This window comes from Panthera tigris (genome assembly GCF_018350195.1).
Source record: "Panthera tigris isolate Pti1 chromosome E1 unlocalized genomic scaffold, P.tigris_Pti1_mat1.1 chrE1_random_Un_scaffold_62, whole genome shotgun sequence".
Lineage (NCBI taxonomy): Eukaryota > Metazoa > Chordata > Mammalia > Carnivora > Felidae > Panthera > Panthera tigris.
This window is the reverse complement of record NW_024962175.1, coordinates 183,088-210,406: the sequence shown is the minus strand read 5'-3', so window position 1 is coordinate 210,406 and position 27,319 is coordinate 183,088. Positions and strand designations below refer to the sequence as shown.

The 27,319-nt window shown below is 48.5% G+C and overlaps 2 protein-coding genes and 1 long non-coding RNA gene across 16 annotated transcripts in view; 1 reads left to right on the top strand and 2 right to left on the bottom strand.

Moving 5' to 3' along the window:
- LOC122236272 (pleckstrin homology domain-containing family M member 1-like) overlaps positions 1 to 4,445 on the bottom strand; it is a 21,813-nt gene extending 17,368 nt beyond the window's left edge. For 6 of the 7 annotated variants that reach the window (XR_006214338.1, XR_006214339.1, XM_042977140.1 and 3 more), the window contains exon 1: positions 1,650 to 1,739. The gene's annotated coding sequence lies outside the window, so the exon portion shown is untranslated. Of the gene's footprint in view, positions 1 to 1,649; positions 1,740 to 4,219 lie in introns of those variants that run through there. The other variant, XM_042977141.1, reaches the window with a different exon arrangement.
- On the top strand, positions 477 to 27,319 carry LOC122236275. Of its 8 annotated transcripts, none has more exons than XR_006214342.1 (6): positions 477 to 1,080; positions 1,603 to 3,304; positions 11,263 to 11,691; positions 12,714 to 12,907; positions 13,028 to 13,377; positions 26,656 to 27,319. It is a non-coding gene; the product is annotated as an uncharacterized LOC122236275 (long non-coding RNA). The 8 variants fall into 8 exon arrangements; XR_006214343.1 differs by lacking the exon at positions 26,656 to 27,319 and adding an exon at positions 14,119 to 15,445; XR_006214346.1 differs by lacking the exon at positions 26,656 to 27,319 and having other exon boundaries at positions 1,603 to 3,090; positions 13,028 to 13,119.
- Positions 16,488 to 27,319, bottom strand: part of LOC122236274 (leucine-rich repeat-containing protein 37A3-like) — a 50,698-nt gene continuing 39,866 nt past the window's right edge. The window contains exons 12-19 of the mRNA XM_042977147.1: positions 25,582 to 25,859; positions 25,114 to 25,314; positions 23,344 to 24,411; positions 22,857 to 22,961; positions 18,625 to 18,674; positions 17,026 to 17,080; positions 16,804 to 16,946; positions 16,488 to 16,702 (exon numbers count right to left, since the gene is read on the bottom strand). Coding sequence (XP_042833081.1) covers positions 16,600 to 16,702; positions 16,804 to 16,946; positions 17,026 to 17,080; positions 18,625 to 18,674; positions 22,857 to 22,961; positions 23,344 to 24,411; positions 25,114 to 25,314; positions 25,582 to 25,859 — 2,003 coding nt within the window. The 3' untranslated portion in view covers positions 16,488 to 16,599. The remainder of the gene's footprint in view (positions 16,703 to 16,803; positions 16,947 to 17,025; positions 17,081 to 18,624; positions 18,675 to 22,856; positions 22,962 to 23,343; positions 24,412 to 25,113; positions 25,315 to 25,581; positions 25,860 to 27,319) is intronic.

The window sequence follows — 27,319 nt, the reverse complement described above, 5'->3', positions numbered from 1 at the left end:
CCTAAGTAAGGACATGCAAAGGCAGATAGGTGTGTGGAGGACGGCCCCCACGAAACCAGCTCTGGTCAGCGCACAACAGACTGACAGGAGGAACACTAGCCCCTGGCCACAGCCCATCAGACTGTCTCTCCCTCCACCACTTTCCCAGCTCCTACCCACTGGGAATCCTCAGGACCCTTCGCTGGAGACCAGCTCCATGCTCTGGCCACCAGGGCACCGGGAGAAGGGGACATACTATAGAGTCGGTCCTGAAACCGTGCCTGATCCTAGAGGCTGGGTTTCTTCAAGGCTACCCTACGCAGCCCTGCAGGCCAAGTTCAGGCTCGCTGGCTTTGAGACCCTGGCATCCAATCCCCTCTGGCAATTCCGGGGGCCTGCCCTTCTAGACAGAGCCTCAAGCCCTAAAACTGCCCTTCCCTCAGCCGGCCTCAAGGCTTGGGCCTCAGCAATCTGAAGAGGAAGACCATTGAGGCCTCATCAACTAATTCACTGAATATAATATTCACTGGAGGGAGGGAGGCTTATCATTAAGTGGGTGCTCTGGCCAAGTCAGGGTCTGCTGAAAAAACAAAGTAAACTGACACTGAGGTCAGAGCAGGGCCAGACAAGAGACAACTGTGACCTAAAACAGTGTCAGGAACGTCACAAAAGGACAACAGTGCAGAGAAACCTAGAAGAATTGCCACTTGACAATTCACAAAACAGAACTGAGACGTGGGGGTCAGGCCAAAGTTCCGGGCACATCTTTCCTTGCAGGAAGCCAAAGCTCCCTACATAGGCCTGTCGGTTCTAGAACGCCTCAGGAAGGCAGGAAATGGCTCAGAGGCAGGACCACGACCATCTACGATGTGAGATCTCTGGGCTCTGGGTCTCCTGACTGCTAGGTCAGCACTCCAGCAGGCTCCTTGGGTGAGCCAGACCCCCATCTACCATGCTATGGGACTGGTTTCACTTTCTATCTTCAGAGCTGTCTTCACTGACACCAAGAAGCAAACGAAAGAGGGGTGGGTCTTCAGGAGACCCAGAAGAAAGAGAGCAAGTAGAGAGTTCAAACATCCCTGATACAGTTGAGCAGAAAAGGTGAGTGCCGTGTGCCTTTAGGAAACTCTTAAGTCACCCTTCGTCTACCTCTGCCCCTCTGTATTGGTTCACTCTGGCACAGGATCTCATTCTCTATCCTCATTTAATTCTTAAAACAATCCTGTGAGAGAAGGATGAGTATCCCTCATTCACAGAAGAGAAAACTGAGGCTCAGTAGAAACATGCCTCAGGTGAGGGACAGAATTTTCTCATTCCAAGCTCTGTGCCTTTCGTCAGTTCATACTGTCCCAGGTCCTTGGTTCAAAGAGTCTCAGGCAAACTTATTATTCACAGACTCTTCAGAAGCTCCACCTTATCAAAGAAGGCCTAACACTGACAAGAAACAATCTTGCCCATCAGATCTGTGGCCCCAACTAGCTGACCACAGGTCCTTTCCATGGCAGCCAGGTTTCCGAGCTGTCCCTCCTCAAATGTTCCAACACACAGGAAGGAATCGTTGGGGTTGATTCTCTTCGTGATACTGCCTGGCCTTCTATAAACATCCAATTTCACTTCCTCCAGAGACTAAGGAAGAACGAAAGGAGGAGAAGGACTCAGATGAGACTTACATTAAAAGAAGAAATGGATAACCTGGCTTCACCACTTTCGAAACACTCCGTTCATCAGTAAACAGCAACCTCTTCTTCTTAGAGACTTCCCCGCCATCCGCGACAGCCTCGTCTCTACGGCCTGACTCCGATCCTGCACCTGGCTATGCACGACAACAGGCCGGTGTTTAAGCCCTCCAGCTGCTGTACCAGGTGATGAGTCAGGGTTTTCAGTTGGAAACAAATGACAAAGTTATCTTCTGATTCAGAAAGACAGCTGATACTTCAGACATGTGAGTGCTGAGTAAACAGCACCTCCTTCTACCTGAAGAAAGTTGGATTTCTAGACAAGAGCCCTGTGGGGGGTGGGATGGGTGTGGGGGGGGGTGGGTAGGGCGACAAAGCAACTGAATATCAGCTGGAGGGCAAGCAACTTCTAGCTCGTGATTCCCAGTCCAAAGGCTAGTGGGTGAGGCCAGAAATGTGAGGTCTAGGAACACTGGGTATCTTTCTTTCCTCCCTCCCTCCTTCCATCCAACAACACCCATCTCTCCCATATTCTTGTCCCAGATCCCTTAAGATTCTGGCAAGGACCAAACTCTGAGTGAATGAAAGCAGGACCTTTGCCTGACTCATTCACCATTGTCTTTCTAATGCTTCAAACAGTGCACGGCACACAGTGGTGCTCACAAAATACTTGCTGAATGAACAGATGAGTAAAATAAAAAGGCTCAGACCGTTTCAGACTGTAAGAAGTTGAGGTATACAACTTCTCAGTGGTGGGGTCACTGCGGAACTCCTTCCATTACACCAAGCTGCCAACAGGCTGAAACCCTTCAGAGATCACACCTTAACGGAAGGGGATATTGAAGGTAAAAGGACATCCGATTCTCAAAGGCGTGAGACTATAAATGCAAGCAAAGACAAGGGGTCTTCTTTGGGGTCCTTTACAATGGCTGTCAAATGGCCAATCCTTTGGAGTTTGGTCACCAGAACTTAGAGGGGATGTGCACCCCCAAATCCCAGGAGATTATAAATGTTAACCATGGAGCCTGGGTGCCTCAAGAATGTCTAGCTACTCTGAGATAACTTGACTCTCTGTGTTCATGGGTAATCAAAATGGTCAAAACTCAATGATCCAGCACCTGCAAAAAGAGGAAGCAATTCAACAGCCTCCACGGAGGCCTCGGCGTCCCCAGGATCCACTCATCTCTACTCTTCACAACATGTAACGTCACCTCTGGCACATTCGGTAGCGGGACTAATCTACAACCAGTTCTGGCCAGGAGGAGCACTGGGTGAGGGTCCTTTCTGAGCGGCAGGGCAATACACATGGACATGATTCTGTGACCACAGCCAACCCCACACAATGGAACCGCTTGAGTTTCTCCAGATCATCACCCAAAAGGAAGTGATAAGCTTCCACTGCCCCAGCTGAATGAGTAGCTCCCTCACCTTCCAGGTATTTGGATGATACCTATCATTCCAGCAGCCAACGCGAGTAATGTAATATGGATGCCAGGAATACAATCCTTAAGGACAGGTACAGGGGGCCTGACATCCAGGAAAAGCACTTGACCCACGGGAGAAGGATCTCTACTCCTCCACACTTACTTACCATCTGAGGCCCTGCCTCAATTGAGGTGTTCGGCAAGTGCCTGGCTCTGAGAAAGCAGGTGGGGTTGGCAGGGGACTGCACTAGGTTCTCAGATCAAATGGGGACCACATCAAGGGAAGAGTGGGCACAGAGCTGGGATGAAGAGTTGAAATGGGGATAGGAAGACGTCAATCTAACAAGATTGGGTAGGGGTGGTGGGAACTAGGGCAGCAAGAGTTGGGGGGTGGTTTAGCAAAGACTCAGGAATGAAGTGTCCTCAGGCTGGCTGGGGATGGAAAGAAAGTATGCGGTGGGCTTGGAAGTTAGGGGTTGAGTGGGTGAGGGCAAGAAGATACATACAAGACTTGAGATAGGGCTGAGATCAGAGTTGTCAAGAAGAGGGGGGTAAGCGCAATAGGGCATCTACTGTAGTGGTAGGTATTAAATGAGTGGGGGGAGGTGGGTGTTTTGGCTGAGCAGACCTTGGGGGGCTGAGCAGGGGGGCTGGGATAAGAAAGCTGAGCCTGAAAAGGGGTAAGCCAGAAAGACGGGGAGGGGGAGGGGGGGCTCGAGGAGGTTTGCGTGGAGCACTGGGATTGCCAAAGGGGTTGAGGGGTGAGAAGGAGATGCGTTAGAGGGAGGCGGAGGGAAGTGGCTGTCCTAGGGGTTGGAAGTGGGCTACCGTGGGGTCGCGTGTGGCTGCACTTACGCAAGACCAGTGGTGAAGGGGTGAGGGTAAGGGCTGGACTCGGGTCACGGGTGGAGAAGAGGAAGGGGACGGGTCAGCACTGGCTGTTTGGGCTGAAGGCTCGGGTCCGAGTGGGGTAGGGTGCGGGGCTCAGGCCGGGAAGGGAAAAGGCTCTGTCTGAAGCAGGACAGTTTCAAAGCAACCAAGGGTTTGCGATCACGGACAGGGCTGGTGACCCATCGCCCGTTCTCGTCTCGGCCCCGCCGTCCCCTTCTCACCCTCCTCGCCCTCTGACCCCTAACTCACCAGAGGGAGCCGGGAGGGGGCGCGGGGCACTCCTGGCCACTGCAGCCCCTAAGCCTCCGACCAGGCGCTGCGGCCTCCCGGCCAGGGACAACAGGAAACGGCGCTCGCGGCGCCTGACGCCATCACGTTGGTTCGGCGTCCGGCCCCGCCCCCGGACCGCGGAGCCAATCGCAGGGCCGGCGGAGCCTCGGGGCGGGGCCAGCGCTCAGGAAAGCCCAAGTTACCAGCCCCAGAGCACGTGAGTGATCTGGGAGGCTGGGGACTCTTCGACCCGAGATGCGCACGAAGAGGCGAGGCCACCAGGCTAGCCCACCAGTGTCGGGCGAACGTGTCCTACTGCCCGCCCCCAGCAGTGTCTGCGTCTCACTAGATCCCGGCCGCCTTCTGGGTTCATGACCTTGCCTGGGCACAGCACTATCTACCGTTGAGGCTGTCTGTTGGCCTCCTGCCCGGAAGGTTCCCACTTGTAAAATCGGACCAATAACGTCTACCCTAGTTTTGCCTCCCTGAGGGCATCAGTGCAGGTGGTGCTTCCCGCCTGGTGGTTCTCAGGAAAAGCATACAGGTTTTGATCACCCCTATCACCAAGGGAGCACCTTTAGGTACCCGTCAGCCCCCAGGCATGAAGCTTAAGGTTCTGGTTATTCTCATCTAGCCAGGAAGTTGTTTGTTTCCTTTACTTGGTAGAGTTGACATTTCTCTTTCACATGGACTCAGAACAAAAGGTCAAGAGTGTGTGTTGGTGGGGGTGGGGACAGATGTCTTGTGCTTTGGACACTTCATACCTGCAGGCTTAGGTCAAATGGGATCTTAGGGCCTGAGTGTGGGGTGAGTACTGGGGTGGAGAGGCACTGCTACCTGCAGGTCCAGGGGGACTTTGGGGGTGTCTACAGGGCTGGTCTGGGAACGGGACAGTTCTTGGAAGAAAGCTCCACTGATCTGGGCCAGGCTCTCCATCAGCCTTTCTGGGAAGGGGAGAAGAAGGGGTCCCAGTGCCTGTTTCCATTTATAAAACCAGCTGTTGGAGATGTGGCACCTGAGTGTGTGCGGGCTGCCTCTTCAATAATTCTCTCTCTAGGAGCGAGAACCACCTCTCCTCGATTTTAGACTAGATGAATCTGAGTACATTTAGTATGGTTAACAGTTGAACAGAAAGTTAGAAATAAGGACACGGAGGGATGCCTGGGTGGCTCGGTCGGTTAAGTGTCTGACTTCGGCTCAGGTCACAATCTCACAGTTGTGAGTTCCAGCCCTGCATTGGGCTCTGCGCTGACCGTGCAGAGCCTGCTTGGGATTCTCTCTCTCTCTCTCTCTCTCTCTCTCTCTCTCTCTCTCTCTGCCCCTCCCTTGCTTGTGCTCTCCCTCTCAAAAGTAAATAAACGTTAAAGATAAATAAATAAGGACACAGAAGCAAAGCATTATCTTAGCGTTAAACAACTTGGAAAGTAAGGAATTTACTGGGAAATCCAGTTTCCTGGGCAAAAGGATAGTGTTTCTGGTTATAATTATAGCACATCAAGAGCATCAGTGTCTTGATACAAGCATGCCCTCCCCCAGATGGAGCCAGCAACATTCCTCAGTTCTTCCAATGAATTTTTGCGCAGCCGCTGTCTGCAAAAGCTGTGGGAACCCCGCATGGTAATATCTATCTTTTCAGGAGCCCCTGTCTCCTGGTCTTCTCTTACTTCTCAGGCCTCTCAGCCCCTCTGCAAAGTCTACGGGCTTGTCCTCTTCTCTCCATCTTACTCTGGCGCACATTTCCACCATTCGTGGGCCACGAGTCCACCAGGTAATCTGAGGCCGGAAAAAAAAATCTCCCATTACCCTGTTATTTGAGCAATAATAAAGGTACGTGCAAAGTGCCATGGTGCCCACAGAGAAGAGGCCTTGAAGGTTATCCTGGCGGAAGCAACTTTTATCTGAGCCTTCCGGGTGGACACAGGAAAGGGCAATGCCGGCGAAGAGACTGGTAGAGAAACGGCTGGTGGGTAGGAATGCAGACTGAGCTCAGGGGAGGGTGCACGGAGAGGTGGAGAGGAAGCTAGGAAGTAAGGCCAGAGTAAGGGGAGGGGGCTTAGAATGGAAGGGGGAGATAAAGACAGATTGGGCAATGGGGAAAGGGAGGAGGCACAGACACAGCTGGAGGCCAGTGCAGGAAGGGCTCAGACGCTCACAAAGGCACTGGTCTGTCAGATTTCAAGCACTACGCATAGTCATTCAAAGCCAGGCAGGAGGACTGCAGGCATCTGAATTTCTCGGGGGTCTAAGGTGTAGATTCCTGAACCCCGCCCCTGCCCTGGAGAGTCACTCTGGGATGAGGTCCAAGAATTTAGCCTTGACCCAAACCTTTTCTGTCTCTTGCCCTACCACCCGTGGATCTGAAGGGTGAGAAAATGTGAGAATCTCTCCTTAACCTAGGAGCTGAAGGGCAAGGCATTTAACAGGTGTGGAAAATAGAGGCTCCTATTTGCCAGATAGGAATTTTGATTTATCCTTAGCAACCACCCTGAAGGTAAGCACCATTGTTATCCCCATGGCATAGATGATAAAACAGGCTTAAGAGAGGTTAAGGAACTTGGGGGCCCAAGGCCATACAACTCATAATTACTACAGGTGGGATCCTCACCCAGCTCTGATTCTAGCTGGAGAACTAGCATAATTCAGTGGCCCAGCAAGTGGGCTTTGGAGCCGGGAATGCTTAGGTTTGAATACCGGCTCTACCCCATACTGTTTTCTAGGCCTTCCCTAAGACAGCGCAGGGCCCAGCACAACCCAGCAAGTGTGGGCCTGAGACCACTGCCACAGTCAGTGGTTTTCATAGGCCCCTCGAGATGGCACCAGAGATAGAAACTTCTAAGTTTGATTGGTGGTTAGAAAAGAGAAGTAAATCACAACACGCTGAGGCCCCTCCGCCTCAGGCAGAGGGGCCAGAGTGTGTGACTTCCGGGAAGTTCCCCAAACTATCTGAGCCTCAGTTCCTCATCTGTAAATTGGGGAAAATATCAGTTGCCATGAGGATTAAATAAGATAATATCTTCAGGACGGTTTCTGGTCTGAAGTAAGCACTTGAGGATAACTAGCTATATTATTATTATTATTATTATTATTACAGTTTTGGCTAATTCGTACCTACCCAGTCCAGTCAGATCTCCGTTTTCTAACTGGTCTTTGAGCACTGGAGTGAGAGCCTCTCTTGTTTGAACCCCAGATGTATCCTTATTTGGTCTCTGACCGAAATCATCTAAGCAGAACTAATGCCACCATTTCTTTTGAAACCGGAATAGGTAATGTTCTCATGGCTTCTGTTGCAGGAAGCTGGTTCTTCCCACTCTCTTTGAAAAAACGGATTTAAAGGGTTCGTAAAAATTATGTGTCAATTCTATCTCAATAAAGTTGGACACAAATACAGCTTTGAGGTGCCGTTGACAAAAGAATGGACTCTTTAAGCCTCCCAAATGTTATCACACATAGTTTACAGTTCAAATAGTACGAAATGAAGTGGTGAGGAAACAGAATGACCCGCAGCAGCTTCTTGCCTCGACCATCCCCACCCTCCTGGGCCAGCTCGCCAGTCCTCGGTCCTCCTTACCTCTCGCTGGATCTTCTGGTGCTTATCTCCACCTATCTTGTGTTTCTAGCTCTTAATTCTTCCATTTAAAAGAGTTTTTTAATTTTTTTTTTTTTTTTTTTGAAAGAGAGAGAAGGAGAGAGAGAATCCCAAGCAGGCTCTGCGCTGTCAACACAAAGTCCGATGCGGGGCTCGAACCCACGAACCGTGAAATCGTGACCTGAGCTGACGTCAGACGCTCAACCGACTGAGCCACCCAGGTGCTCTGATTCATCCATTTTAGACACTATCTGTGGACTTCCTAGCAACACAGGCAAGGAGTTAGGTCTTTAACACCCCCCACCCATTCCATTCTTGGGGTTTAGTTTTGTCACTCTTGCCCCATGATTGATAGTGGTTGCAGAATTGTGACTAGGTAAGCATTGCTCACCGCAGAGCTTGCTCATGTAGTCCGATGGCACTCGTTTCTGTCCCCTGACCCCCCGGGGTTTAATTTCTTCTCCTTCTCTTTCTGTGCTGCCCGCCACGATCACTCCTCCACTCCGCTCCAGTGCTCTGGCATGACAGTTAGTGCCGTTTCCCTCGGCTACCTCCTTGACCTGTCATACGCTGCTGTCCTGGAACCTTCCTTCGCTGCTTCCTGGGCTGGGGTTTTCCTGGCTCCCTTCTCTTCTTGCTTTCTTTACTCTCTCTCTTGATCTGCAGTTAAGAATCCCTTTCTAATATTAAAAAATAGAATGGTCTTCGGACCTGCTCGTGATCGTAGGGATCCTTTCGATATCTATTAATTGGGACAAAAAATACAGAAAGACCAAAAGTTACTATGAAGGCACTCCTGCTCTTAAGTGAATTTGTGTTTTACTCACAATAGCATCTATGAACGTGTGAAAGCCTGTTCAAAGTTTAGGCTTAGGGTTAGTTCAATCTAGCCTCAATGTCTGGTCTTCCATTTGTCACCTCGCCCCCTCAACTTGCCGTGAGACAACCCCCTCTCTTGACTTTCTGTTCAGTTCCTGTGCCCTAGCAGAGACTTAAGTACTGGTTTAAGGCCCACCTTGCAGGTGCACGTGACCATGGCTGGCCAATCAGGGTCTCCTCCTGCCAGATACAGGGTCCAAGCAGACCAATCAGAGGCTTTTTGAAGACTGGCTTTCCTTTATGAGGCTTGCTCAACCTCAGTGGAGAGTTGGAGTTACTAACGACTATCTTTGCAGTCTTGGGGCATCCATCCTGAAGCCTGAAGCCGTCATGGAGGAAAGCACAACTGAGGGATAGTTGGGGAGAGAACGACGTTTGAGCGCTAGATGCGGCCAGCTTGAAGATCTTAGGCTTCCCGGTTATGTGAGCCGATACACCGTATGACATTTTTGGCTTAAGCATATTTTAGTTGGATTTCTTTCACTGGGAGCATAAAGAGCGGCGACTGATATCCTGTCTTTGTGAACTTGGGCAGGTTATACAAGCGGTGCGTACAGACTTGGACCGTGACAACGCAGCTCCCACTAGGTCCCCTATGGCTGCCCTGTTATCAGCCTGAGCCTGAGACAGCTTGACATTGAATAGCCCGTTTTAGGGACTGGAGGAAACGACTTACCATGAGTCACTGCCCTAAAATATGCTTTCTACCCACATGCCCGGTGCCTGGAATTCTGTGGTGATGGTGGCATTCCTCAGGGTTAACCATGGCTCTCTTCAAACGGTTCTCCTTTGGAGTGTGAAGTCTGCGATATTTAACTTGTAGAAGTCCTTTCTTCTGGAGGTCCCTCTGGCAGGCAGTGGATCCAGGATGCGGTGTAGACAGACCTAGGTACACATCTCAGTTCCCAATGGCACAGTCCCTTTGCAGCTTTGCGGGCAAACCCCTAGCACTGTGTGCTGACCTTTAGGAGGTCAGTCTGTATCACATAAGGAATCCTACGCAGAGAGTGAAGAAATGGTCTCAGATTCACCCAGTAATCTCCCTGAGTCAGCCCTGAGGGCAGGGCCTGGCCCTAGGCGTTGGGAAGAGGAAGGAGATGTGATTCTTGTCTTGTCAGGGCTCCTGACCTAATAGAGAACTGCGGTTGAGTCTTCACATGGACGGACGCTGTCTTTCACTCTGCGCCATTCGTAGGTGACGCCTAGAAGAGCAGGGCCACCGTGTTGTAGCCTCTGACCCAGGACTCTGTCACATTCTGGGAGAGAGAATTATGGGCCCTCCCCGCATCCCCGCTCCTGCTGTGTCTCCTCGTGGCCACAGTGTACTTTCCCATCCCCTGGCTTGGGGCTTGGGGCTGGTTCCGTGCTTAGGCTCGAAGAGGCCCGATGGCTCTTTTGCTTGCTCTCTTACGCTTCTCTTGGGTAGCCGCTGCCTCTTCAGCCTGGGTCCCGGCAGCAACACAGGGAGAAAAGACCAGCAGTGAGAAGCAGCGCCGATCCAGCCAGCAGGGCATTAAAGTACAGCGGTAACGGCCAACCTGTGAGAATCGGTTTCCCAGCCTCCTCTGAGTTTTGAGGATGGTCTATTAGTTAGCACTGTTGTGGCAAAAGATAACAGATACATGGATTCCCTCCGTTATCAGGTTACGTACAGGTTCAGCTGCTGCAGTAGAGACCCAACACAACAGTGGTTAAGTGATTTTTTTTAATTCTTTTTTTTTAATCCTTTTTTTCGGGGGGCGGGGGGGAGAGTGCAAGCGGGGGAGGGGCAGAGAGAGTGGGGCAGAGGATCCAAAGCGGGCTCTGCGCTGACAGGCTGACAGCACAGAACCCGATGTGGGACTCAAACTCACGAACCCCGAGATCGTGACCTGAGCTGAAGTTGGATGCTTAACCGACTGAGCCACCCAGGCGCCCTTTAATTCCTTTGTTTTTAAATGTTTATTTATTTTTGAGACAGAGACAGAGATTGAGTGGGGGAAGGGCAGAGGGAGACACAAAGTCTGAAGCGGGCTCCAGGCTCCGAGCCGTCAGCACAGAGCCCGATGTGGGGCTTGAACCCACGAACGGTGAGATCCTGACCTGAGCTGAAGTCGGACACCTAACCGACTGAGCCATCCAGGCGCCCCAACAGGGGGTTAAATTAAAAAACAGCTTCTTGGGGGCACCCGGGTGGCTCAGTCGGTCAGGTGTCTGACTTTGGCTTAGGTCACGATCTTGCCGTTCATGGGTTCGAGCCCCACGTCGGGATGTGTGCGGACGGCTCAGAGCCTGGAGCCTGCTTCACATTCTGTGTCTCCCTCTCTCTCTGCCCCTCCCCTGCTCATGCTCTGTCTCTGTCTCTCAAAAATAAGCAAACATTGAAAAGAAATTTTTTTAAGAAGCAGCTTCTTGATCTCTCATATGATAATCCGGTTAAGTACTGGATCTGGGGCTGGTTCGGTGGCTCTTATGTCAGGGAGCCAGGCTCCTTCTGTTTTCCTGCTCTACCACCCTGGGGTGTAGCCCTCATCCAGACGAGGCCTTTGTACCGTTGAAATCTTCATTTCCTCCACAGTGTGGCGCCAGACCGCTCTCTGCCGCTGCCCTGGAAACACACGCAGCCTAAGCACCATTCCTGCCTCTGCTCTGGGCCTCGGGACTTTTCTTCTTCTTGAATGAGTGTGCTCCCGCCCCCCAGCTGGTGCTCCACGCCATCCCCCAGGTCTCAACAACATACCCCCACCAGGACCACAGGAGCCAGAGCTGGTCGTGCCTGGTGGTCCTCAGGACTGAGAGGCCCTGACCTCCGTGGGGGCAGGAGCCGGCCAGCATGACCAGTCGGGACTCCCAGGTTAAGAATCCAGTTGAGCCTCCTGGTCATCCTCAATCTGCTCTGCCCTTCGTCTCCCACCCCCAAATCCCTGCCGACCTCCAGCCCTGAAGAAGCCGGAGAACCTCTGCTTCCCCCACCTCCCCGTCCGCCTTGTCCTACTTCAGTCGTTTGGTGAGCATAAAAAGGCCTGTCAAAGTGGTCCCTCTGTTTGGGGGATGGGCTCAGGAGGGGTGGGCATGTGGGTTCGGAGGGTGACAGATTCTTTCTCCAAATGCTCGCCAGGCTCCTCCGAGCCCTCTTCTTGATTCGACCTTGCTTGGCCTGTGAAGACTTGAACAAACACGGACGTGGTTGCTGGCAGCTCGTGGCCGCATCCCTAGTAGGACCCTAGCCTCCCTTAAAGTGCCTGCCTGCAAAACTCCCGGCTGTCTAAAGGATTGGCTGCTGAGTCCAGCCAACGCCTGAAGATCGGGCCCCTGTCTCCCAGCTTCTGTGAGAGGGCAGGAGCTTAACTTTGAGAAGTGTCAGCAAAGCCAGATGGGTCTCATATGGGCCAGCGTCCCTTCCTGCTTTTTGTCATCTTTCACTTCTGATTATAGAGCCCCCCACTCATTCCCTTCCCTAGTCCCTCATTCTCCCTGTGAAATACCCCATCACCTCTGTAATAATCCCAGTCGGGTGCCTGCTCACGATGAACCCTTTCCCCTACGGCACTGCAATACTATGTTACTGACTGAAATCTGTCTGGATTACTTTAAGTAGTGTCTGCTTTTGTTTGTTTTCATCAGGGGAGGTGTGCAGGATCAGCCTTTTAATTTTTTTATTTTTAATATTTATTTTTGAGAGAGAGGCAGGGTGCAAGCAGGGGGGTGGGGGAGGGGCAGAGAGCGAGGAAGACACAGACTCCAAAGCGGGCTCCAGGCTCCGCGCTGTCAGCACAGAGCCCGACGTGGGGCTCAAACCCAAGAACCGTGAGATCATGACCTGAGCCGAAGTCGGTCGCTCAACTGACTGAACCACCCAGGTGCCCCAACAGCCTTTGAAATTAAATTATTTTCAGGATCAGCTTTTTAAGTAAGCATCCCAGGGATGTTTGCGTATAGAGGTCCAAAGGCTGTATTTTGAGAAAACATGTTTCCCTGTGGAGATCTTTTCTCTGGCAGCCCTTTTGAATGGGGGCTATGTTTTCTCAGATACTGCATTGCCAATAGTCCACCCAGCTTTAATTCCAGTGAGAACGTTCCAGAGATGAAACTAAGAATCAACTCCAGGCGCTTCTCCAGTCACCTCTGGGGATGAGTGTATGTCGTCAGCATCCAGCGCCTCACCTGCTGCCCAGCTAGAATGACACCTTTCAGGGTTTCCGACTTAGGAACGCGACCACCAGGTTACTCCACGTGGACACCACCCCCCTTTCACAAAGCCTTTGAACACCCCCCCATCAGGAGGGGTTTGCTGGATGATGTTGGTTGGCTCTTGACACCCATTTCTAGCCCCTTCTTTGCAGGTCCTGGAAACCCACGAACCATCGTTGACAGATTCCCTCGACAGCAGAATTGTGCCAATAAAGCGTACCTGTGTGAAATTTGGAAGGCGGAGGTGGAAGGAGGTGGAAGCCATGCTTTCCTCCTCTGTAGCAGCAGACATGCGGGCCGAATGTTGGAGTCCATACTCCCCACCAGTCAGGCTTGGGGCCATGGGGCTGTAGTGACCCCGGCAGTGGCTTCCCGAAGTTTCCTGACCGAGTGGCAGCAGCAGCTTTGAATCTATGGAGAGCAACTGTGGTAAAGTAACCTGAGAGCTAGTGGTGCGATTCCCCCCTGGCCCTGACCTTCACCACCGCGAGCCCCACCAGTGGTGAGCACCAATTGCTTGTATGACCTGTGTGTGTGTGTGTGTTTGAAATATCTAGAATGGTTTGTTTTCCTGGCTATGGTAGTTTTAAAATATGTTCACAAAACTGAGGGTTGATGGGGGGTGGGAGGGAGGGGAGGGTGGGGGATGGGTATTGCGCCTGGGTGGCTCAGTTGGTTGAGCGTCTGACTTTGGCTCAGGTCATGGTCTCACCATTCATGGCTTCGGGCCCCGCATTGGGCTCTGTGCTGACAGCTCAGAGCCTGGAGCCTGCTTCAGATTCTGTGTCTCCCTCTCTCTCTTGTTCTCTCTTCAAAATAAACATTAAAAAAGATGTTTTTTGAGGAATAAATGTTTATTGTTGTTTTTAAAAAAATTTTTTAAATGTTTATTTTGGAGAGAGAAAGAGACAGAGACATAGAGTGCGAGTGGAGGGGTGGCAGAGAGGGTCATAATCTCGTGGTTGGTTCATGGGTTCGAGACCCGCATCGGGCTCTGTGCTGACAGCTCAGAGCCTGGAGCCTGCTTCATATTCTGTGTCTCCCTCTCTCTCTGCCCGCATGCTCTGTCTCTCTCTCTCCCTCTCTCTCAAAAATAAACATTAAAAAAATTAAAAGAAATACGGCAAGGTAGCATTCGAGACTGATAAGTATTGTGCAAATTTGAGGTCGTGTTATAGAAACAACATTTTCTAAGCTTCACTTTATGAACCACATTTGAGCTAATGGAAATATTCCAAAATAGGAGAATGGAGTTGCCTGGAATCCCGGCCCACACTTCGGGAAGCCCAACTATGCACAGATGGGTCTTCTTGGTTTCTCGTCAGCTCTGTCTCTGTGTCCACCTCTCTTCTTCAAAAAGTCACCACCGGCCCCCGCTCCACCCAGCTCATGAAGGAGTTTGAGCTGGCATGAGGAGTTTCTGCCCTTGTGACCTAAGAGTGACTAAAGGGCCTAGTACTGCGCCTGGCTCAAAGCAGGTGCTCAACAAACAGTAGCGGCCACCATCCTCATCGTTATAATTATTGATTCTTTGATGGTAACCATGGCTTAGACGTCTCTGTACCCCTGCACCCTGCAGCAGGGCAGTATAACCGTCAGCAGGCTTTGGAGTTAACAGGCCTGGATTAAACCCCTACCTGGCAGTTTTGGATTTGCGGCCTTGGGCACCTGAACAGGGTACCTACATCCTTTAAGCCCTGTCCCCTTATCTGCCAGATGGGGATAATAAAGTATGTTTTCACGGACTGTTGGGCTAAATTAAGACTGCAAAACGCCCAACCCAGGCCTTGACACCAAGTAAGCAAATAGTAAACTAGGTGCTGCTGCCGCTTCTGATTACTGTTACTCTCTAGTCTTGTGCTTTCAACACACTTATTTGTTGGCTCACTGAAGTCACCACACAGAGACAGACACTTGGTGGCCGTTCTCACTAAAACGCTGGGGGAACGGGAGCAGGCACCAGGAGAACAGGTGTCCTTGCCCAGCAGCAGCAAACTAATAAAGCCGAAGAGGCACTGATGGGCCAATCACCCCGCTTGGAACCGTTCCTACCAACCCTGCCAAACCTGCTGGGCTGTGCCCCAGTCCTACTGTCGCCTCGGGGGACTCTGTTGGTGGCCAGCGGTTGGTGCCATATTCCATCACCTATCGCTAAGCCACCAGCATTTATTTGGGGGCATTTAAAGAGATTGTCAGGGGCGCCTGGGCGGCTCAGTCGGTTAAGCATCCGACTCTTGACTTCAGCTCAGGCTGTGATCTCACGGTCGTAAGATCGAGTCCCTCGCATCGGGTTCCACACTGAGCACACAGCCCGCTTGGGACTCTTTCTCTCCCTCTCTCTCTGCCCCTCCCCCCTTGCTCTCTTTCAAAATAAACAGACATTAAGAAAAGAGATTATCAAACCTTGTTAATTCAGGATTTCTTTTATTCACTACTGTATTTTGACTCTGACGTCCTTTTTCTAAAACCTGTCATTCATGTACTCAGAAAGCATAGATGACTTCATTATTTTTAATGTTTATCTATTTTTGAGAGACAGTGTGTGAGCTGGGGGGAGGGACAGAGAGAAAGGGAGACAGAGGATCTGAAGTGGGCTCTGTGCTGACAGCAGAGAGCCCAATGCAGGGCTCAAACTCCCACACCATGAGGTCACGACCTGAGCCAAAGTCGGATGCTCACTGGACTGAGCCACCCAGGCACCCCGACTCCTCCCAACATCCTAAATGTGACTGGTTAACGCCCTCCTCTGCAGAAGTGGAGGGATGTTTGCGTCTTCTGCACGTTGTGCTGCATTATCTCTTGGAATCGTGCAGCCCTGATCTGAGCTGGGTAGGAAAGCAGTGGTAGGTGTGGTGCTGGGCTGAACTGGAGAGAGCCCAGCCGCACGCATCCGACCCTCAGTGGGGTCAGCAGAGGCTAGTGGGGTACAGGTGAACAGTAAGTGCCCCCACCAATAAGTTTTCTGAAATAAAGGCCTGAGCAGGGCAGTCCTGGGTAATTACTGCTCTCACACATTCTTTACTCTAACCCTCCAGCATCTCCCTGCTAGCTCTCTGAGGGTGGGGACTTTTTTTTTTTTTTTTTGAAAGAAAACAAACAAAAAAACCCAATGGGAATTATCTACTAGCTTGTAAGGTTGAGGAACACCCTACTTCCAACTACACATTTTGTGTCTGAGTTTGAGCTCTTGGGAAGAAAGACAGGCCTCAGCCCTACAGTGGAGGTCGGCTCAGCGATCCAAATATTCTGGCAACCCCAAAGACCTCACAGAGGGGCCAGAGAGAGATGATCCTCTATGGGCAGGGGGTCAAGCGCGTTGTGAATAACTGGTATTTGGTGAGCCAGGGGAGAGAGCACCAGAATAGGCTGTTAATTAACTTAATAGTCTAAGCCCCTTGAAGATACGTTTTCCAGTTTCCAGAGACTGACCGTATCAGGGAAATGACGGAAAGACGCCCCGTTCACCCTACTTTGCCCATACTGTGTCTTGTGGAAATACTGGCTACCACGAGGGACTCTGGCTTCAGTCCTGCTTCTCTCGCCTGTGGCCCCTGTTGTCTGTAGATAAATATTTAACCGTTTACGTTTTAATTCCTTACCACGTGGCTAGAATTGGTTATGGATTTATACATTTTAATATGAGAAAAACAAGTATTTTACAAGCAATGCTGAGAAGCCAGTATCGGAAAGTAAACTTTGTAGGTGGCCTGAGGCAGGACGGCGTTCACTCTGTGACAATCTCACATGCTGTCTCACTCTCGTCACCCAGCTCTTCAGTAGTGGAATCTGTGGTCCGAGTCTTCTCTGCTGTGGCTTTGCCAGCCTCCCTGGGAAAAGGAGAAGAATGCCAAGGCTTTGACTCTCGAAAGGAACAATTCAACTCTTCATAATTTCCTCGTTTTAGAGAAAATCTTCCCCAATCACGTACCCTAGTTCCATGTTGAAAATCTCATCTTCATCAGAAGAATCCTTGTCGTGTAGCTTCTGTGCCATGTTTTTCTTGCGTGTGGCATTGAGGGGTCTGTACATGTCCCTAAGCCAAAGTGGCCGCCTTCTCCAGAAAAAGCCCTCCTAGAAAACAGAAAGGACAACGTTAGGTCTGTTTCCCCTGCCTTCTCCAGCCACGGTACTTTATCCTCCTCAGATTTACCTGATTGTCACTTTCCTCTGAGCATCTCTTACGCAGCAGAGATCCAAAGAAGCCCCTTGAAGGAAACACACACACACAGACAATTAGTGATTCGTACCATTTTCCATGCCTCTCACAATGTATTTCTCCAGTCTTATTAGCAAGCAAAATCAACACAGACCTGGGATCTCAGAAATAATTCCATACATGCTGGGCTTTCAGAATTTTCCTGTGTCTGTCCATAATGGCCCCACAGTGTCCCTGGGAGACCTTTGTATGTAACTTGACATGAAGTATAGGCAGGATTTTCACCCTGCTCACCTTCTGGCCCTTGGCCAAGTGCCCTTGTGCAGTCAACAAACTGGGTGACCACACGGCAGAAGCACCTAACTCTCTCCAGAAGCATTTTACATCAGTCCCCGCCAGGCTTAGCCTCACAGGCATCATTTGCTGGCGGGTGGGGAGGTGTTTCTATTTTCCTAGCTGCTTTACCTTACAAGATGAATCGCACCGAGTGAATGCCTGAGTCCAACCAGCAGTTATCTAGCTCACTGACTTTCACACTGCAGGCAGATGAGTGAGTGAGTCGTGAAATCACCTGAAAACACACGGCTAGCGCTAAAACACAAAATACTCTTTTTGAATACAAACGGAATAGGGGGTACCTGGGTGGCTCAGTCAGGTGAGCAGCCCAAGTCTCGATTTTGCCTCAAGTGATGATCTCACAGATTGTGACATCGAGCCCTGTGTCTGGCTCTGTGCTGATAGTGTAGAACCTGCTTGGGATTCTCTCTCTCTCTCTCTCTCTCTCTCTCTCTCTGCTCCACCCTCCCCCCCAAATAAATAATAAACTTAAAAAAAACAGAACAGAAAGAATCAGAGTGTATGGTAAGTTTGTTTTAGAAGGTACTTATGTCTATACGGTATGTGTGCACTGAGTTGTGACATAAAATGCAGTTCACAGCCCAAGAACAGTGTAGTCAGAGACGTGCCCAACTGGAAAGGAACCATCTTCTTTCTGGTTCTAGTGGTACTAGTGATACAACCGTCCGGCAAGATATCTTCCTTTTCTCCTTCTCCATCTCATTATTATAAAAGGAAGAGATAAATGATTATCTAAGGTCTCTCCCAGTTCAAATTCTATTGGGTCTGGATAAAGGGAATGGAGAGCGGGGCCTCGAAAACCAGAAGGAGGAAGAAGGAAGTTTTCCCCCTACTTTACGGGAGGGACTCATGTATTCTACCTTCCATCATGCTTGAAGACTAGCCCCTTCACCCCACGACTTTTGGCCCTCCCTATCCCTTCTCCAGAGCCTCTGAGAAGGTCTGTGGCCAGGCCTGATGCCCACCGCCAGCGGGAACGGGTCTGAACATTTCCACCCCCGTCCCCCCACGATCTTTCTTTAAAGGTCTAGTGAGCAGGTGCTCTGTGCCAGTCCCATTCTAACTCGGGTTTGGCTGGGCAGCTAACTTTGCTGGATCCAGGCAAAGCATTAGGCCAAATATGTATTCTTTCTGCCTTTGGTGATTTCCTGGCTGTAAAACAAGGGGATTGAAATAGAGGAGTTTGAAAATCTAGTTCTAAAATTCTACTTTAACGATTGCCAGACTAATATTTACCTTGAGCTTCCTTCTTTACCTTCCTTGGCTGCTGTTCTATGAGAATAAATCTGTTTTGGAAGAAAACATGATCACAGTTACCCATCACAATAACCACTCCCTCCACATCTTTATTCATTCCTTTGCATTTTAGGTCTTATCTACCCAGTGAGATGATAACTTTTCCTAGGACAGGAATTTGTTGAATAGTCCTTTGACTCTTCAATAACACCTAACTCGCGTGCAGCTGGTAATACATTTTACTGACTGCCTCAGATAACATTCAACAGGTAATTCCTAATAAAAATTCTTGGGAGGAGGAAAAGAAAAGTGTCTACCAGAAACCTAAACAGCAGCACTGTTTTAAAATCAAGGACAAGAGTAGGATGTCTGTTATCACTGCTGCTATTCATTGGTGTTGAGGAGGTCCTAACTGATGCACTGGGAAAAAATGGAGTCGTGGAAAGGAAGAACTAAGACGTATTTGCATATGAAATTACAGACAAACTAAAAGGCCCAAGAGAATCAACTAAAATTTTGTTGGAAGAAACATGAGAATTCAGCAAGATGGCTAGATATATATAAAATCAAGAGATCAACATGTAAACCTCAATGACTTTCCTATGTTCCATAAATAATTAATCAAAAGACGGAAGAATTATCCCATTTACAATTATCAATAAAAAGGCATAAAGTACCTAGGAATAAACTTAGCAAAGAATGGGTAAGACCTATGAGATGAAAACACTAAAGCTCTTCTGAAGGACATTAAGGAGAAACGAATACGTGATGTGAGACACTATTTTCCGAGAATAGTGTAAAGATGTCAGTTCCCTTCAAATTAACCTACAAATTCGGGGCAATCCCATTCAAATCCCAAGACAGTTTTTCAAACAAAAACTGGCCAGCTGACATTTGGTAGAGAAAATGTGCAAGCATAGCTACAAAATGGATGAAAAAGAAGATCACAGAGCAGACGTTAAAATACGTTCTTACAGAGCAACTGCAGTTAAGTATGTAGCGTGATACTGATACAGGAAAAGAAAACCAGGTTGATAGAATAGAGTCCAGATAACACTAGTATTTTGGATCCATGAAGAAAGAATGAACCATTCAATAAAAGATTTTAAAGTAACTGGATCTTTATGCAAGGGAAAAAAGTTAGATCCCCTACCTCGACCGTACCAAAACACCAGACAGATTCCATACAGATTAAAAATAAATAAATCACAACAAATATTATAAGAGTACAGAAGAAAATATCAGAGACTATTTTTATACCATGAGGCGAAAAGGCCTTGTTAACGAGGCCCATGTCCCATAAGCCATGAGGCAGATATGGTGACGGACTGTCCACACCCCCTGTTCATCGTAGTCCTTGCCCCCTTGATCCCCTGGATTGTTTGTCCTCTTCCTGTTGATTTATAAAACTCTCTTCATATGAAATATATTAATCCTTTCAAGGGCTTTCACTGAATTTCAATGTTTCAAATATTTGTCAGTGTTTTTATCGTGAAGGAGACGGAACAGTGGGATAGGAGCACAGGCTGACTGCAGGCACAGCTGGGTTCTGCTTTGGGTTTTGCCACAGGGGCCTTAAGCTGATCCCCTTCTATGTAGGAAAGAAGGATGGTGATATCATCCTCACAGGACTGTGGCGATTAAATCAGATGTCTGGTTTATTCCAAGCAGAAATCAGACAAGACGATCAAATCTATCAAATGTTTCTGCATGTGGTATCAGGTCACAAAGCTTTTTCTCACCACAAGATTATAAAAGTATTGATTCTGTTTTCTTCTAGCACTTTGATGGGTTCTTGTTTCTCTTTTTTTACATGTACTGAAATATGTTTTTTTAAGGTGAGAAATAGGGATCTGTTGTTATTTTCCTCCCAAATAATTAAGCAGTTGTTCTATTACCATTTATTTATTTTCTTCCACTGATTTGAATACTAAAAGGTAACATTTCAATGTTTATTTATTTATTTTTGAGAGCGACAGAGAGAGAGAGTAAGAGTGAGAGAGGGGCAAAGAGAGAGAGACACACACACAGAATCCAGAGCAGGCTCCAGGTTCTGAGCTGTCAGCACAGAGCCCAACACAGGGCTCGAACTCCTGAACCATGAAATTATGACCTGAGCCAAAGTAGGACGCTTAACCAACTGAGCCACCCAGGCGCCTCTAAAAGGTAACATTTTAAAAGTCCTAGTCACCCACGGATCTGTCTATTGCTGGACTCTGTAGGCTACTTCACATAAATATTACGTTGCATTATTCCTCATTGTGAAATTGACACAATGCCTCATCTCTTCCTTTGAACATCATTATTGTCCACTACAGGAAAAAAACTGCATGGTCTCTGACCTCAAAAAGTGTATCATCTAAGTAGGGAGAGGAAATAATGAAACCACATAAAAAAAATATAAACACAAGGTTAAACCACATAGGAATTTAAAACAGCAATAGGAGTTTATAGAACTTCCCAAAAGCAAAAGGCTGCAGGCCACCTCAAGATGCAGAGTACTGACTGGACAATGGCCAATGATTTCTCTTCCCAGAGGTCATGGTAAGTTGACCCCACGCTAGTTCCTAGGCTCTTAGGCTGAGAAATCAGACTCTGATCTCATCAAGAGAGAACGCACTTCTTTCTGCATGGAGGCAATATCACCTTACCACTGTCACAGGATTGATCAAAATCAGAATGTCAGGTCATGACTTGACAATAAGGAAAACATCCATTCCACCCATTCCACAGATAGGGCATCTGTGTCCACATGATTGGGACTCCTGTCTCCTGTGGAGACAGGCCTCTGTGGCACACTGAAGTATAATCAGAAGGCTATTTGGTGAGAAGAGAAGTGGAAGAAAAGTAATTAGCTGAATCCAGTGTTTCATGGAAAGGACGGAGGTAGCTAGATCCATCCATCTGCCCCGCGGGCACAGCCCGGCTGGTGGGCCTGACTCTCATCTGCTGCCTGAGGTGCCATCTCTACTCTTAGGCAAGGCTAGGTGGGCACTGCCCATGTTGGTCTCTTCCTCACCATTTCTATGCTTTTACTACTGACCAACCCTCCAGAAGACAGACATGTTTCTCCTTAGCAGTTAATACATCCAGTCAGGTTTTACTCAAGTCTGATAGACCAGGAAGCCTTACATATCTCTGCTCTGATCCATGACCCTGATATTTCTCTCTTGAGGAGCTGCCTTTTAACAAACTGTTTAGCATATTTTTGTTATCAGGGGAGGGGAATGCGTCACTGCAGACCCTAAGAAATGGTGACAATCTCACAGAAGGACTAGGTCCAGGAGTATTACAGTATTCGGGGAAGGCTTTGTGAAGAAAGATGAACTCGAGTTGGCTTTTGAAGGCTCACGGGACTTCCACCAGCAGAGTGAAATAAAGGAATTTCAAGTGGGCAAAGTCACCAACAAAAGTAGGAATGGGCATGGTCTGACTAGGGGATGGTGAGGGGCTGCTTTGGCTGAAATGGAGGGTTGCCATGACAGATGGCAATATAGATATAGATATAGATATAGATAGATAGATAGATATAGATATAGATATATAATAAGCATATGTATATTTGAATAAATATATTGAATATATATTCAATTCATACATAATTGAATAAAAGGTAAACAGGCAAGCTCCAGGAATAGGCAACTGTAATTATGACACGCTCTGAGTAGCCTGATGCAGGATTTTAGCTGCAGGGTTTTAACTGAACCTGTTTACACAATGCCTTGCGAAGTGGAGGAGAGAGCTGTAGGCACATCTAATTAATCAACAAGATGACACTTTTATCTCTAAGCCATGCCCTTTCTTCCAAGATGACTGATAGCTCCATGAGGGTGAAGACTATTTCTCTCTCATCATTTTAGCCAACGAGGAAAGAAATCAGTGGTAGTAGGAGGATGACTGGTGAGTGCATCGAATCGACATCATTTTTTTGAGTTGAAGAAATTTTACTATCATGTCAACTGTGGCCTTCTTAGACCTAATGTCTCAGAACAAGCTAATGGCTTGTTATCTTGGTTACAATCCACAGATGTCTCCCGGCAGTGGGGTTCCTTTTAAAATCCCTGGAATATACTTTGCAATAAAAGGACAAAGCATATCTCAGTCCTCCAGACTGAAGAGGGATATCACGTCGTGATAGGTGGGAAAGTGGCTTTGATTTTCAGTTTGTGGGTTCTGAATCTACTGTAAAGAAGGAATATAGTCTGGGAATCTGAATTAATTGTTGTCCTTACCTCAATGAGACAGAACACTATGATCAAAATCATCACTACTACAGTCACAGATATTGCCAAGATGAGTTTGTTGTTATAGCCATAGCCTGGAACTTCTTTTGTGAGCTAAAAAAAAGGGAAAGAACAATTTTTTTAGAAAACAGAGATAGGATGAAAGTTAACTATTCTTTAACGACTCTAAAACCCCATTCTTTCCGATGAATCGCTTATAGGTTCTTAAGGAATATACCAAATCTAATGTGATATGTAATCTTAATCATTAGCATTTTCTTCAAGACTTGATGTATCTTGTATGTTAGGTCCTCTTTTTGTCTCCTCTGGGAACAGCGGCACTGTTTCCTAAATGAGCAAAGTGGCAGATCACTGCCTTAGCCAAAATTATGTGGCCAAGACAAGACCCGGACTAGGAGCCCCCGGTCCTTGTGCTTGGGTCCATGTCCTAAACCACCTAAATGTCGAGACCCCACATTTGGGGATTTATCCTCACCTCCCTTGACTCCTGCCCTCTCTGTTCACTCTGGACTTCTGTGCTCTCATTGATATAATTCTCATTTTTCCATTGGTCCGTATCCCACTCTGCCTTGGACACCTTTACTTCTTGCTGCTCGCTGAGAAGCTTCATCAGGAGGCCTGTTCTGGAGATGAGCTTGGCACAGGCCAGCTGCACCTGGGTCTCAGAGCAGTCCATTTTCAAAGTCCGGATAACATGAGAAATGAGCCTTCTCACGTCATTGCTGGGGATGAGGGACTGTAGCTGCTGGTTTAACTGAATTTCAAACAGATCACCTGAGGACGAGAGCTTTGACACAGTGAAGCCTGTGGCTTTTGGGGGCAAGCCAGTGCCCGCATTGTGGTATTCCCGTTGTGTATCATTGGTTTGTTTAACGGTCGGCATAGAGTTGTCTGCAGTAACAGTAGAATTAGCAGTGGAAAGATTCTTACGGTCTGTGAATTCAGGGAGGGTTTGTTCTGGCACAGTAGTGTTTCCTGTAGAAATATTTTCTTCAGAAACATTTTGAGCAGTAGTGTTCTCTACAGTAGCGTTTTCTCTGTAAGTTCCTGAAGGAGCAAATAATTCTGGAAAAGGATTTTTCTGAGGACTCAGTTCTCCCGGAGATGAAAAATCCTCTCGTGAAGGGGAATTTATGAGGCTCCTGACTGCAGAGGATGGAGGCCTCTTTGCAAGCAGCTGTCTATTACTGAGTGAACTTTCCTTTCTGGACTTTCGATTCAGTTTGGCCTTGGGTGTTCTGTGGACCACACGGGAGCGACTTTTATGAAAGCGGTGTGTCTTTCTGGGGAGTGAGGCTGGTCTGAAAGCCTTCATATTTCTAACTCTAGCATTTGCATCTTCTAAAACAAAAATGGTGTACGTTAAGTCTTTTGATTCTTTTTTCACGTCAGGTGGGGATTTTGGAGCGGGGGTGGCAGAAGGCCTGCCCAAAGAGTATTGCTTCAGGAAAGAAGAGACCGCTGCCTTGTGCTCATCTACGAACGAAGGCTCTGTATTGAAGGAGCTTCCCACTAATTTGCTGGGCCTGTGCGCCACGGGAAGCTCCCCTGGGGATGGTCTCCTGAGCCTTCTTTCCTTGGGAGCGGGGGTGGCAGAAGGCCTGTCCAAAAAGTATTGCTTCATGAGAGAAGAGACCGCTGCCTTGTGCTCATCTATGAACGAAGGCTCTGTATTGAAGGAGCTTCCCACTGATTTGCTGGGCCTGTGCGCCACGGGAAGCTCCCCTGGGGATGGTCTCCTGAGCCTTCTTTCCTTGGGAGCGGGGGTGGCAGAAGGCCTGTCCAAAGAGTATTGCTTCATGAGAGAAGAGACCGCTGCCTTGTGCTCATCTATGAACGAAGGCTCTGTATTGAAGGAGCTTCCCACTGATTTGCTGGGCCTGTGCGCCACGGGAAGCTCCCCTGGGGATGGTCTCCTGAGCCTTCTTTCCTTGGGAGCGGGGGTGGCAGAAGGCCTGTCCAAAAAGTATTGCTTCATGAGAGAAGAGACCGCTGCCTTGTGCTCATCTATGAACGAAGGCTCTGTATTGAAGGAGCTTCCCACTGATTTGCTGGGCCTGTGCGCCACGGGAAGCTCCCCTGGGGATGGTCTCCTGAGCCTTCTTTCCTTGGGAGCGGGGGTGGCAGAAGGCCTGTCCAAAAAGTATTGCTTCATGAGAGAAGAGACCGCTGCCTTGTGCTCATCTATGAACGAAGGCTCTGTATTGAAGGAGCTTCCCACTGATTTGCTGGGCCTGTGCACCACGTGAAGCTCCCCTGGGGATGGTGTCCTGAGCCTTCTTTCCTTGGCCATGTTCTCCACAGATGGCTGGGCGCTCTGTTTCCTCTGGATGTTCTGACGTCTCAGTTCTTTTAAGTGCCTTTTCCGTATGCCCTTTGGGCCCTTGATGACCTTTTTCACTCTCAGGAACTTTTTCCCCACACTCTCAACCTCGTCTAGGCTCTTCTCCTGCGGTTGGGCAGTTTCCAATTTCTTTGGAAAGATTTGACGTTTAAACTTGGGACCTAAAAGGCTGGAATGTATAAGCATGGCCATTTTTTCTTTCTTTTTCACGTCATCAATTTTTTCCTGAATTTCTGCATCTAACAAATTTTCCAGAAAGTAGAGTTTTCTCAGTTTATTCTTGTAAGTTGAATTGTTGGATCCAGGTTTAAGAGAAGGGTCCCCTGTGTCGTTCATCGAGTGACCCACGGGCTTGTCTCCCTCTTGCACATTTGAAAACAGAAGTTTAATGAACGGTAACAGCGTCGATTCTACGTCTTCTAGATTGCCCTCCGAGAAATAAGGCAATATGTAATTCAGTGCACTAATGACATCACTTTCGTCATTGAAGTCTAGCTGCTCATTCATAAAGGCTGACAAACTGACACGATCTATGTCTGAGGACGCCTTCTCTGGCTCAATAGTCAGCTCCGTGCTGGCGCTCTTCTTTCGAGCGGTCAATACCTTCATGAATGATCCTTCTGCCTTCCTTAGGTATACTTCCTGATCTGTCGAAGAAGAAGAAGAGATGAGTTTTGATAATGAAAGACTGACAGCACAGCTCTTTGTCAATGCACAGTCATACGTCCCAGTCAAGCAAATTAAGAATCAGCAAATACTCGAGCGCCATTTAGAGAGGAGACGAACTCAAACTTGGACCCACGATTGGCAACAACAAAAGGACAAAAAGATGTGTTTTGAAAAAGTAGCTATTTCCTCAGAACATTCCACAGTGTGAATAAGTATATTTAGAGTTATTCCATTGGTCCCTAAGGGCCGATTGCCCAGGCCTCAAGAAAAGCCAAGGCCGGAAGATACTCGGCTAAACTGTGTGCAGCTCTAGTGCGACTCCTGGCATTCACATACCCCACCCTGTCCTGCTTCGGGGGCAGAGGGAGCGCGAGTCTTCCTCCTTCTACGTCTTCAGTGGGCTTGAGTTCTTGCTACCATCACATATGCCCGGGACAACACCCGTCACCAGCAGGTCCTCATCTGGACACGCCCTCTCCGCCCACCCACCAATTCCTTCGCTTGGTCCCTGCTCCCATATATCGCACCTCCCGTAACATAAGCTCTAGACAGAAAAAACTAAACACAAGACCCGCTAAGTCCACCCTGGTTCTTTGCTTAAATTTGGGCAGAGATGTGGGGTATAGGTTAAGAGATTTTCCAGGTATGAGAGAGATGCCACTGTGGGGCGTTCAAAAAAAATCAACGGAATGATACTTGAGGTTTTAAAATGCAGAAGGGATAAAGAAACTTTGGTCAAATGCCTACTTTGCTTTCATTTCCTTTCATTTCCAGATTTCTAGCTTTACTGAGAGAACCATCCAGAGCTTCCAACTACATGAAGGTCAAGCGTACAGCTTGTGTACACTGAACAGCACTGTGCAGCTGGGTTTTTCCAGAAGAATTAAAAGTATTTTTAGTGGTGCTGGTGAGAGTCGGAGGAGGAGGTGATAAAGGTCACGAGAGAGGAGGAGCAGCGGGCTGGCGGAGCGCCCAAAACGGGAGAGGAGACTCGAGTGCTAGGCTAAGGCACCTCTGATCTCATTTTTCCTCGCCTGTCAAAGGAGATAAAAAAAAAAAATGCCTATTCTGCCCACCTCTAAGGGAGACGGGAGTAAGATAATTGGTAAAACATTGTTTTGGAAAATAAGCAACACCACTTATAGAAGTAGCAAAGTGTAATTTATGCTGTGCCCTAGACCATTGACAGGGACCCATATTCAAGCTATCCAGGTGCAAAAGCACATTTTGGAAGTCACCAAGTTAGTGCCAATAAAACCTAAGAACAGAAAAATACCTAAAAGCACCCGTGTTTTGGATAGAAAAGCTTAAGATTCAGAACAAGAGTTGGACAGCCCAAGGATAGAAGAGCCCTCTCATCCGTTAGAACGGTTGGGTAGCAGCTTCTGGTTAGGGCACAGAAACACAGAGGCTCCAAATAAAACTTTTTCAGAAATCA